This window comes from Salvelinus sp. IW2-2015, linkage group LG28 (assembly GCF_002910315.2).
Source record: "Salvelinus sp. IW2-2015 linkage group LG28, ASM291031v2, whole genome shotgun sequence".
Lineage (NCBI taxonomy): Eukaryota > Metazoa > Chordata > Actinopteri > Salmoniformes > Salmonidae > Salvelinus > Salvelinus sp. IW2-2015.
In genome coordinates, this window is record NC_036868.1 from 14,261,035 (window position 1) to 14,274,579 (window position 13,545).

The following is a 13,545-nucleotide window of genomic DNA, read 5'->3' on the forward strand; positions in this document are numbered from 1 at the left end:
TACAAATTTCTCCAGACCTCCAAGGGAGGCGTGACAACGACGTGATTTTGGAGGTATGGCAACGCGAGACTACAGGTTTCTATACATTTCCCTCTACTTCTATCAGTGCATACATACAGTATATTCATGTATCAGGACATCCTCCCTCCTCCTATGGCTTTAAGCCCACCGTGTTTGCACTTGGAATCACCCTATTCAGAAAACGATGAAGGAAATGAAAACAAGATGAACCACTGCGATTTCAAACCAAATCAGGCCAGGTAGATGGAGATGAAGCCCCCTTTAACAAGAGTGTTTTATTTACAACAGATCCATTATCTCTGCTGTGTCTCTCTTGTCTGACTGCATGCGCTCTCTGAAATGAATAAAGACAGGTTGCTCACCTTATCATTGGTATGGTCCTGAATAAATAAGACTAATGCATGTTGGAGAGGAATGTGAAATATGCATACAGACAAACATCTCTGGACATACCACATGTAGGTGCATACCACAGACCCAACAGGCTAAATCTTGTGAGTAGAATTTATTAATTGTATCACATTTATATTATATGTAATAATGTAATAGCAACACAAAGTATATATTTGCATGTCAAATATCAATATTCCATAAATAATATGTGATTCATAAGCAGAACACATTTGAATGAAAGCATACATATCATAACATTACAATTGTTCACAGACAATTTCACCTGGCACATTTAACATGACATACTTTCACATTTGTTGTGACGGTATTGCATGCTGTGGATATATTATCACACAGACAAACAGCAGGAGCCTTGGAGGATCCCGTTCCAATTCAACAAACATTGTAAATCCACAGAAATTAGGAAGTGGGCGTAGTATCACATTGCGTTGATAGCGACGAGGTCCTTTATATGATGAAGAATTTCAAACACAACAAATTCATTTTTCATTGTACATTGTACATAGTGTTTCAAGGGATCACAAAAGATTAAGGAATCGAGAACTATGGTAGAATAACACAGATATATTTCCACGGCACTGAAAAGGGGACAGAAGATAGAAAATAGCTGTAGACTCAGCCATTTACTTTTCTCTGTTGTTACGGACACAGATCTCTTTTCCAGTGAGGGACCTGTTGACTTATCACTTGAGATCAGTGTATCAGGACATGTCACTAAGGCTGCATTTAGGCAGCCCAATTCTAATCTTTTTCCACTTTTTTCCACATCAGATCAGCTCTTTTGCCAATAATTGAGCAAAAGACTCAAATTGCAGCCTATTAAACTGATTGATTTGGTAAAGAAATGACAGTTTTTCTGTTTAAGAGGAAGAAATAGGATTTGATTGATGACGTTAATGTGTAACGTGTTAGTTGGTTTAATCCAGTAATCATGATCTCCTGAGTGATAAGTGTAATTAAAGATATTCTCTGGTACTTTTGTATACTTCTTAGCCAGTAGTTCTGAAAGTAGCACCCAGGAGCAAAAAGTGGTCCCCCGAATATTGCATACTCCGCCACACATGTACAGATATGTGCACCACGTCATTGCTCTCTATCTCTTACTCTACTGTGTGTGCGTGTTGCTAACTGTCACTCCAATGGCAAAGGGCTGAAACTCATTGACTGAACTCGAATTGCTACGTGGGGGTAAATGGAGGAAAATGGAGCCTACAGCCTACAGAAAACAGTCGCTTTCAAACTAGGGATTTCGTGGCTTATTGAGGTCAGACAGTAATTCTGCTCATAGATTATGTATGAATGAACTACACATTGACACATCCAGCCCAAAGGTTTAAAAAATATTTACTAGTTGCCAAAGTATAGAAGCATGTCTTGAAATGTAATTGACTGTAATTGAGCATGATTAATCATGTTCAGAGAGCACACTATTCTTAGAGCTTATTCCTTTACATGTTCAATGAAGCTATGCTGTGCATGGAATGGTCAAAGTTTGCAAAATAACAACACAATATTATACAAAAAATCTACAGCACTGTTGCAGCATTTGCAGTTCAACGTACTGGGACAMGTTTTACTTAACAAAACAGCAAACATTGGTGTCACATTGAGCATCTGAAGATAAACATTCAAACATAGCACAGGAAATGGCATTATCAAAGTGAATATATATCTCATGAACAAATGTGTATGGTGTTTATCATCTCACTGTCCTGCAATAGTGGCATGCAGGTTCCCATCAACACTTGGTAAATGTTGGTTTCATTTCCAGCATACATTTCCTGTGGTCCCCTCTGTCTGCTTTGGCACTTCTATCCACTTTCAGGCAGATGTTTGAGGGAAATAATTACTTAAAGGGACATTATGATTTTTGTTGAAATTACCCTTAACTCCTGTGCCCCCTTGGGAGCCATTATAATGTTGTTTTTAAGTGCATGGACAGATTTTGTGTCGTAAAAGCAATTGCCTGCTCTTTAGGTTTGGAGTTTGGGTAGTATGTGTCACAGACAGCATACAGTATATCTATACAAACTCTGTGAAATGATACATGCATCAGATTGACCAAAAAACATGAAAAGTGGAACATTGTGGATACCAGTATTTACGACAGATTTGTTGACAAACATGTTCAGTTCAATACTTTCAGTTCATATGTGATATCTCATCTGCAGCCATATGTAGCATTGTGGGACATGTATAGACAAGGCGGCTTCAAGCCAAGCATTTTCTGTTGAGCACACATGCATGTCCTTTTCAGAATAGTCCACCTTGTAAAGTTTTGCACGTTTCTTTTTTTTTGGTGCCACTCCTACCACTCCTAAACCTACAGAGAGACCTCCTGCCTGTTGCCATGTCCATTGATGACAGTAGGGGTGGTCTTCTTGATGGAGGTCATTCTTATGGCTGAGGTGCTCTGCAGGTAGCTGGTGTTGCGCTCGTAATGGGGCTTCTTCTTGCAGTGCAGTGAGCTGTTGAAGTGCCTGCGGAAGCTTTCACTCAGCAGGTAGAGAGCAAATGGGTTGACACAGGAGCTGGAGAAACTTAACACCCGGGCTAGCAGGGTGATGATGAGGTGGGTCAGGGAGGAGTCGATCTGACGGTAGTTGAAGGAGCGGTACATGTACAAGACGTGGTTGGGGAACCAACAGAGAGCGAAGAGGCCCACGAAAACCAGAACAATTTTGGCAAGCCGTTTTCTCGTCTCCATCTTGGAAAAGAAAACAAAGACATGTAGTGTTTGAAAATACATAGTATATAACATAAAGACATGTCAATCTTCCAGAAGGATTACAGAATACAAAATACAGAAAGCCTCCCTCCAGAAGGATTACAGAATACAAAATACAGAAAGCCTCCCTCCAGAAGGATTACAGAATACAAAATACAGAAAGGTCTCCCTCCAGAAGGATTACAGAATACAAAATACAGAAAGCCTCCCTCCAGAAGGATTACAGAATACAAAATACAGAAGCGCTCCCTCCAGAAGGATTACAGAATACAAAAATACAGAAAGCCTCCCTCCAGAAGGATTACAGAATACAAAATACAGAAGGTCTCCCTCCAGAACGACTAGAGAATACAAAATACTGAAGGCTTCCCTATAGAAGGATTACAGAATAGAAAATCCAGAAGGATCACAGAATACAGTGTGTCCAAATAAATAATAAATAATAAAAGGTGTCCAAATCACTCTCTTCTGTATTTTGAATAATAGTGCACAGGCTACAGGCTACAGGCTACAGGCTACAAGTTGTATGGCTATTGTCCTTTAGTATCAATACAGTATGTACCAGACACCAATCAAGTATGAACAAACAAACAAGAGCCACCAGTACTTTAAGTGCCCTGCAGTCAGCACTCTTCAGAAGGGTCAAAGATGTCTGTACTGTCTAACCTTTTATCGTATGAGCAGAAATGTCAAACAAGAAGGTCCAGTCCAATCAACATGTCATCCCATAGAGTGTCTGACAAACAGCACAGATAACAGCTTCTGAGTACTGCTGTCATCCTATTTGAACCATCAGTGAAGTGAGCAGGAGATTGAGCTCTGAAATGCAAGTCTGGGTTGGTTTTATATCCTGGGTAATTGTCATGATTTAGCTTGCCATTCAATGGCAGCCAGCTGTCAAGACGTGATGCTGACACTTTGCCCACAATCCTTTTATGTTCTTMAACAAAAACCTGAACAATCCACTAACTTGTCAGCAACTTTTCTTCTGATCAGCACTCTATATCTTGTATTGAACTGGACTTCAGACATTATTCAGAAATGTGTTAGAATCTTAGTCAATAGCAAGCTGTTATATCTGGTTAGTTAGACAGTAAAGATGGTCTACATTGATATGGATGTCAAAATTAAATAACATTGCTTATGATTCGGCAGTATCAACAATCTTTCATAGCCAAACATGTAATTCTCTACATTGTTGTTATCACGTCACAATAAGTTATTCACTGTTGTATTTGCTGGTCTCTGCAAGAAGTGTGGGGTATGAATTATAAACTATTCCTATTATTAACTTCTACACCCGACAAGGAGAGTTTTATTTATGGAACTGTGTGCCAGGGAAAGTTAACAGACTGTAGCCAAGGCCATAGTTCTAAATACAGGAGGCTTAACTAATATTGTCTTGATTATGCTGTCACAGTGTTTTCTGTGTTAGCTTACTTTTGTGTAGAAAGCCTGCCAAATGAATTCTTCCAGAGCGATTGTTGCATATCATAACAGCACAATAATACCCCTGGCATAGGGAGATGGTTGGACTGTATGTTTACGTTCATACATATCACGTCTGAAATCATATTCACTAGCAGTGTCTGCCTGGACAGTGTCATTGTTCATATTAAATTGTAAATCTGCAAAAACCATTGTAGGGACCATCCTCTATTCCAAAGTGATTTAAAATAAATAAAGATTAGATGATTATCGGAAAGCCTATTTTCTACAGCCTTTATTRAAAATGTACCGTACAGCAGTTCATCATCTCCAGCACCACCCCAACATCAACATGTTTTGTAGTAAAACGTTTAAAGAAAGGTAACTGTTTCCAGTGACATCGTCAACCAATTAGTAGACAATGAGTAGGCAATGCATACTCACGATTGATCAAAATCACACGATTCACACCAATGACGTCATTGGAAACACGTATTTTCCTGTATCTTTCTTCTACAAAACATAGAAACGCACAATTTTCACATATGTTGATGTTGGGGTGGTGCTGGAGATGATGAATAGGAAGTTGAAATATTGTGAAGTTTCCCTTTAAGACCACTGTTACTATAGCTTTTCACTATAGTCTTTCCGAAGTGCATGTCTGTTAGACATGATAGATAGAGATTCAACCAATAATGTTTCATTATGTCTCAAACAATTACCAGAATCATGGGGTTTGGGTCTGCAAATCTCTCTCTCTCTCTCTCTCTCTCTCTCTCTCTCTCTCTCTCTTCTCTCTCTCTCTCTCTCTCTCTCTCTATCCCGTCTTTCATCAGGCTAATGCAACTTGTCATATAATTAGTGTTAAATACCTTTAAATGCCTTTCAGTAGAGGCAGATGCTATCAGAGTTTTCCTCTAAATGAGACTTGAGCCTCTGCAGCCCAATCCCCCTGGACCTGTCTAATAGGAGATGTACACAACCACACCATCAATAGTCAGTGTTGTTCTTCTATTTTAAGGGTTCACCCAAATGATTAAGTCCTTTAATTTGATTTGAAATACAAATGCACAGAAACAAATCTGGAGACAATAACTTTGATTAGTGGCGATATAGTGCCGCGGATTACTTTGAGGCAGAGACAGTAAAAGCTAATGTACATTTGAAGGTTCAATGATTTGGTCATCCTCCAGGCTTCTCGTATTTTCATGTGTCGCACAGATTTATACCAGATTCACTGGGTATCTACTGTAGAGGATAGCTGGGTCTTGGGTCTCTTATTGCCTCACAGCTGTGAATAAAACAACACATGGAGGCCTTCCAGCACCACTCATCAATACTGTTTACTATGCATTGCTCATTGTTGATAACAGCCTCACATTGGCCAGTGTCAACAACCACCTACTTGAATATATTATGACTTAGATTCAGGTCAGGTCTGAGTCAGGTTCTCATTGATTGGAAGCTGGGTATTGTCACGCCCTGACCTTAGAGAGCCTTTTTATTTCTCTATTTGGTTAGGTCAGGGTGTGATTTGGGTGGGAATTCTAGTTTTCTATTTCTTTGTTGGCTGGGTATGGTTCCCAATCAGAGGCAGCTGTCTATCGTTGTCTCTGATTGGGAATCATACTTAGGCAGCCTGTTTTCCACCCTAGTTTGTGGGATCTTGTTTTTGTACAGTAGCTGTCTAGCCCTGCAGAACTTTTCGTTCGTTTTGTGTTTTGKTGTTTTTTGGTGTCATTTTAAAAGTAAAGTAAAATGTATGTACGCCTACCACGCTGCACCTTGGTCTCCTTCGAACAACGGACGTAACAGGTATGGGTTTTGGTTTTGGACTTACTCATGCTCTTGGTTGGGTACTGATCTGGATTTGAGCCCATTTGTCTGAAGATTAGTTAGAAGTTCTTAACCTTGTATGAAATATTAAAGCAAAGCAGCGTCTGATTTAATGTTCTTTGGTCAATGGACGCTCAAATGAATGTACCTGACCAGATCATTGCTTACATTTAGAATTTACTTCCTCTTTCCCCTGATCTATAATTTATTATCTCTGTAGACAGTAAAGATCAGGCATCAATGCAACGATCAGTGATACATCTTGACATGCTCCTCCACTTGCCCTTTACAACATTAAAATATTGGGAAAAAATGGAAATGTCTGCATTAAAACCCAGAGCCTCTTCACATTAAAACCTGTAACTAGGGTTCCGGGGTTATGTCAAAAATAAAACAAATCATGTGTAGCGAGAAAACGTGTGATGCTGTTCAGTTTCGTGGAATTAAAATGTGCACTATAGCTCAACGTGCACTCTAGCTTAATATGCACTATAACATGCAATAATGTTTTGGTATTTTTCAGGAAACCTGGTTACTGGATTTCATGTAACAAGCCCCAAGGTTCATGTGACCTACATACAGTGCCTTCGGAAAGTATTCAGACCCGTCTGCCTACCCTACCATAAAGGCCTGATTGGTGGAGTGCTGTAGAGATGGTTGTCCTTATGGAAGGTTTTCCCATCTTCACAGAAGAACTCTGAAGTGACCATCGGGTTCTTGGTCACCTCCCTGACCAAGGCCCTTCTCCCCTGATTGCTCAGTTTGGCCAGACAGCCAGCTCTAGGAAGAGTCTTGGTGGTTCCAAACCTCTTCCATTTAAGACTGATGGAGGCCACTGCGTTCTTGGGGACCTTCAATGCTGCAGAAATTCTTTGGTACCTTTCCCCAGATCTGTGCCTCGACACAATCCTGTCTCGGAGCTCTACGGACAATTCCTTCGACCTCATGGCTTGGTTTTTGTCCAATCAATTGAATTTAGCACAGGTAGACTAGACTCAAGTTGTAGAAACATCTCAGGGGTGATCAATGGAAACAGGATGCACCTGAGCTCAATTTCGAGTCTCATAGCAAAGGGTCTGAATACTTATGTAAATAAGGTATTTTTGTTTTTTATTTTTAATACATTTACAAAAATTTCTAAAAACCTGTTTTCACTTTGTTATTATGGGCTATTGTGTTTAGATTGATGAGGGGGACAAATTACTTAATCAATCTTAGAATAAGCCTGTAAAGTAATAAAATGTGGAAAAAGTCAAGGGGTCTGAATCCTTTCCGAATGCACTGTATGCTCCCTACACCCGTATTATCAAACAACAGATGTGTTGTACCCTAAAAGCATGGAATGTGATATTCCAAATTTCCAATTCAAATGGATCCATCAAGTTACCTAATGTTCTTAATATGCCATTCCTAATAACCACAACTGTAACAGTCAAACCTCATTCGTGACTTGTTTGATATACAGGCAGTAACAGGATGTTGTTGTTGTTACCTACCTGTCTCTTAGTGTGCTCACTGATCTCCCCAGGCATGTCGTGAGCACTCTTGACCAGCGTCCTGGCGATGTGGTAGTAGTACACAGAGATGATCCACAGGGGAATCAGGAAGTACACCAGGAATATGAGGACAGAGTGGATCTTGGGATGCATCTCGTTGGAGAGGGGATAGGGCACACAGGCGGTGAAGGTCACGTTCTTGTCCTGGATGTGTACTACCTGGGAGAAGATGGCCTCGGGCACCGCMAGCAGGACAGAGATCACCCAGATGGACACGGCTTTCAGACACGTCCAGAACACAGCACTGGATGTCTGGATGTCCATAGGATTCACTATGGCTTTGTACCTGAAACCACAACAACACAAGACCAAAAAATGGAATGCTGCTTCATCTTGGTGTCAAAGGCTACAGCAAAACTCCAGGATCAGGACAGACATGACACTCAGAGGCAGTGATAGACAGATATGATTGATCCTGTGATCATTAATTATTTGATGGTTCGCTGCAACTCACACACTGATAATAGACTCACAAAACCTTTTTCAGACTCTCCAAACCTTTTTCAACCTCAGTGAAGCATTATTGTAGATAGAACAAATTAACGTTAATGGGAAGCCTTTACTGACATTTTCATATTWATAACGAAATTAGATTCAAAGCAGTCTTTTCCATGCAAATGGGATTAAATGGCCAGCTGTCCTTACTGTTCTAATTTCCTTGTCTAAAATCAAATGTCAATTATGTGATTATATTTAATTAATCTAATTAACGTTAGGAGGCTTTGACAAAGACAAGGCATTTCTGAGTCCATGAGTACCGAATAGAAGCTTTATGGAGTGTTAGAGGGGATATTTTACATACACATGAAAGATCTATGGAGTGCATGATGATTGCACTAGCTAACGAATGAATGTCCTGACCGTAACACACCCAAAATAATGATATCCTTGAATTGAGATCAAGGGTTCCAAAAATTGCCAGTAAATTAAATGATAAAGATTTAACTGAAACAACAATGTGTTTCTGCWGCGCTGCCAAAGTGCATCTTAATATTGATATAAACCTAAATGTTTACAAGCTGATCAATAGACTTTGGCCTGATCTCCCGTGTAAATCAACACTCAGTGTTATGTGTAGAGGATAGCAGAAGTTCTGCTAAGTCAAACAATGGGGAAAAATATAGGAAAGGCGGGTGCAACAGAGGATGTTCGCTCCATTGGGCATAAAGAGATTTGTTGTTCCAATGATAGAAGATTTTCCATATCCTGACTGTTTTCTAGCGATATTTCTGCTGTTGAAATGTCTGGTCTGGAGGAGAATCTCGATTGGCAGTTGGAGGTTTGTACACTGCCCTTGACTGTGCTGTTCCAGCAGCCTCCGATGCCCTCTGCCCGTGTAGAAATCCCCCATAGTCATAGACCACGCTGCCTCAGGCAGCAACAGACAAGCACAGAAAATGGACACATTGATACCGCACCAGAGAGAAACAAGGATGGGTTTATTGTCTGAATTTACATGAACAAACCACTGTAATCCCACTTTATTGTGTTATCATGCTTGGGAGCACTGCCCAGGTGAGTGCTAATAAGATAAAATGATTTAAAGCCCTCACATCGAGTAAGCATACAAATATTTTCATTGCTCTTCACCACAAAATGACATGCTGAATTGGACTAGGGAAACCATAGAGAGAACAACTGTAGACTGCAATCTCACCATATGGCCCCTAGTGACAGGGATGGCCAAAAGTCATGGTCATCTCCAGTGACGATTGACATAGCCAAACTTTTCCGCCAACTGATAGAGCTAAATATTACGTTCTGTGTCATAGAAAGGGTCATTACAAAGCACTGTACCATTTTTGGACTGCTATAATGGCATGCACAATGGGTATTATTTATATCAGAGAATCCCATGGACTTTAATATGATAATAAAACATTTATACTTTCATATTGATGTCCAGACCAGAGTCAGACCAGGTATTTTCATATAGAATGGTAACTTGAGAAGGTCACTGTCTCCAAGCATCAGTGGTCTTGGTGAGGTATGTGGGGGGGGAGGAAATGGTCTGCTAGGTCAAATTAAGGTCCCAAACAAAGATTCAGGCATGGTTGCCCTTTTAATCATACACACTGAGACAGTAAATKATGCACTGTGCAGATTATTCTGTATGACTCCTCCTGAATTTCTGATGATAACTGAATACAACTGAACTGGGCTTGCCACCCTCATTCTTTATGGAATACAACATGAAGAGCTTATTTTCAAAACACTWTATAAACACTACCAGTCAAAGGTTTTAAAACACCTACACATGCAAGGGTTTTTCTTTATTTTTACTATTTTATACATTGACGACATCAAAACTATGAAATTACACATGGAATCATGTAGTAACCCAAAAAAAGTGTTCAACAAATCAAAATACTGTATATTTTATATTTGAGATTCTTCAAATAGTCACCCTTTGCCTTGATGAAAGCTTTGCACACTCTTGGCATTCTCTCAACCAGCTTCACCTGGAATGCTTTTCCAACAGTCTTGAAGGAGTTCCCATATATGCTGAGCACTTGTTGGCTGCTTTTCCTTCACTCTGCGGTCCGACTCATCCCAAACCATCTCAATTTGTTTGACGTCAGGGGATTRTGGAGGSCAGGTCATCTGATGCAGCACTCCATCAAACTCCTTCTTGGTAAAATAGCCCATACACATCGTGGAGGTGTGTTGGGTCATTGTCCTATTGAAAACAAATTATAGTCCCACTAAGCCCAAACCAGATGGGATGGCATATCGCTGCAGAATGCTGTGGTAGCCATACTGGTTAAGTGTGCCTTGAATTCTAAATAAATCACAAAAAGTGTCACCAGCAAAACACACCATAACACCTCCTCCTCCATGCATTACGGTGGGAAATACACATGCGGAGATCATCCGTTCACCCACACCGCATCTCACAAAGACACGGCGGTTGGAACCAAAAATCTCCAATTTGGACTCCAGACCACAGGACAAATGTCCACCGCCTAATGTCYATTGCTCGTGTTTCTTGGACCAAACAAGTCTCTTCTTATTATTGGTGTCCTTTAGTAGTGGTTTCTTTGCAGCAATTCGACCATGAAGGCCTGATTCACACAGTCTCCTCTGAACGGTTGATGTTGAGGTGTGTCTGTTACTTGAACTCTGTGAAGCATTTATTTGGACTGCAATTTCTGAGGCTGGTAACTCTAATGTACGTATCCTCTGCAGCAGAGGTAACTCTAGGTCTTCCATTCCTGTGGCAGGCCTCATGAGAGCCAGTTTCATCATAGCGTTTGATGGTTTTTGCGACTGCTCTTGAAGAAACTTAAAAAATTCTTGAAATGTTCCATATTGACTGATCTTTATGTCTTAAAGTAATGATGGACTGTCATTTCTCTTTGCTTATTTGAGCTGTTCTTGCCATAATATGGACTTGGTATTAGGGCTGTCTTTTGTATACCCCCTCTACCTTGTCACAACACAACTGATTAGCTCAAATGCATTAAGAAGGAAAGAAATTTCACAAATTAACTTTTGAGAAGGCACACATGTTAATTGAAATGCATTCCAGGTGACTACCTCATGAAGCTGGTTGAGAGTATTCCAAGAATGTGCAAAGCTGTCATCAAGTCAAAGGGTGGCTATTTGAAGAATGTCAAATATAAAATTGATTTTGATTTGTTTAACACTTTTTTGGTTACTACATGATTAGATGTGTTATTTCATAGTTTTGATGTATCACTCTTATTCTACAATGTAGAAAATAGTAAAAAATAAAATAAAATAAACTTGAATGAGTAGGTGTTCTAAAACTTTTGACCGGTAGTGTACATTTTCTGAAATGTTTAAAGAACTTCTGAAAGAGATTTGTGTGTTTTTCATATATATAAAATATATAAAAAAATTATAAATACAGTAATATGAGATATGTATGTAAAACATTAACATTTGACATTTTAGTAATTTAGCAGACACAGAATGACTTAGAGTTAGTGCATTCATCTTAAGATAGCTAGTTGAGACAACCACATATCACAGATACATATTCAGCATATTAACATTCCATTCCAGCTAAAATATAGCGTTTGTTAGAAGAAAAAAAAACATTTTAATACACACCTAAARTCTATGAAGTAATATTTTGCACACACATGAAGGTACTCATAAGCAATCATTTCTGTTGAAAAAACATAACAGTGAAAAATGTGTGGATATAGTGTTTTGGAAATAAACTCAAAATACTCTTATTCTTGTGATTTGACAAATGTACAGTGCCATTTTTTTCTAATCTCAGCATTCATGCTGCTACTTCCAGGGAAGATAAATTGCCATTCTAACCGTGTCTCTCCAGAATAAAACAATATAACCCAAATCAGGCTTATTGAAGTCAATACAACCAGCAGGTGTACACTATTTGATTCCTTTTAAACATTTCTGAGGCCACACTTGATTTGTCAATCAAAATATCCACAGATTTGTCAGTGACATTTACACAGCATTGAATTATGATAAAACTTGTGTTGTCAATAAAAATAATCATAACAATTGATGAATCATCATGAATTACATATGTTAATTATTCTTAACATTTGCAATTAGGTATACATAAAAATAATATTGGCAATAAGAATACTTCCCATTCATCTACTCTTGATCTTACCTGTCAGCGCTGAGAGCCGTGAGAGTGAACACTGAGACTCCGACTGAGGTGAGTTGAATGACCGGTATTAGTTTACAAGCCACAACACCGAARATCCACTCCTCAAAGAAGTATCTGAACGCGTCCACTGGAACACAAGTCACCAAAAGCAAAAGATCCCCAGCTGCCAAACTCGAAATAAATATGTTGGGGACGCTCCTCATTGCACTGTTGGTGATAAAAATCTTAACCAAGGTAATGTTCCCCAACAACCCAATCGTTATGATCAGAATATACACAGTCGGTATGACACATCGTATAATAAAATCAATAGTTTCCCTTCCATCAGGTATCCAATCATCAGTAAAGTTATAAAAGACAGAATGTCCAGTAAAAGATAAGTTATCTAAAATGTCGTCCATTGCTACTCGGGGATTTGTACAATGATCACTTTGCTGAAATGGCACGGAAGATGTTGACCATCTGCCAAAGCAGGTCTGAGGCGCGRGAGCTGTCCCTCCAACAAAGTGCTGAAACGGCCGGGGTGCTAAAACGCATGACTGAAGCCACACTGACTGGCGCGCAAAAGAAGGAGGCACTTTTCAACACGCATACAGCACCGATGACGGAATATAATTCACACCAGTATTGCAAATGATGTGTACCATTGTCAAGGTTACTTACATACTATTTCATAGTGGTAATTTGATTSACTATAAACGGAATAAACTAATAGGCTATACTGGATTTCATTAAACAAGCACCAAATACCCATTTCACGTTCAGGATCAGAAWGCTGTGCTTGTAAACATTTGTGAAGTAGGATGAGCTGTTCTTTGAGTCTACTAAGGAAAATCCAATGTCATTTTTCGAAACGCAAACTGAGCGGGATTTTGATCTCCTGCACAGGTATTTCATTGTCAGACAGCCCTTATATGTAGGAGCTGTATGATGTCGTTATT

General features: G+C 39.4%; 1 protein-coding gene across 1 annotated transcript; it reads right to left on the reverse strand.

The window, feature by feature from the left end:
* Window positions 1-601: 601 nt before the first annotated feature.
* Window positions 602-13,088, reverse strand: LOC111954550 (neuromedin-B receptor-like). The gene is made up of 3 exons (XM_023974361.2): window positions 12,605-13,088; window positions 7,924-8,269; window positions 602-3,142 (listed from the first exon to the last, which is right to left on the reverse strand). Exons 1-3 carry the CDS (start codon window positions 13,003-13,005, stop codon window positions 2,759-2,761), a joined length of 1,131 nt encoding a protein of 376 aa, XP_023830129.1. The 5' UTR covers window positions 13,006-13,088; the 3' UTR covers window positions 602-2,758.
* Between the last annotated feature and the right edge of the window lie 457 nt (window positions 13,089-13,545).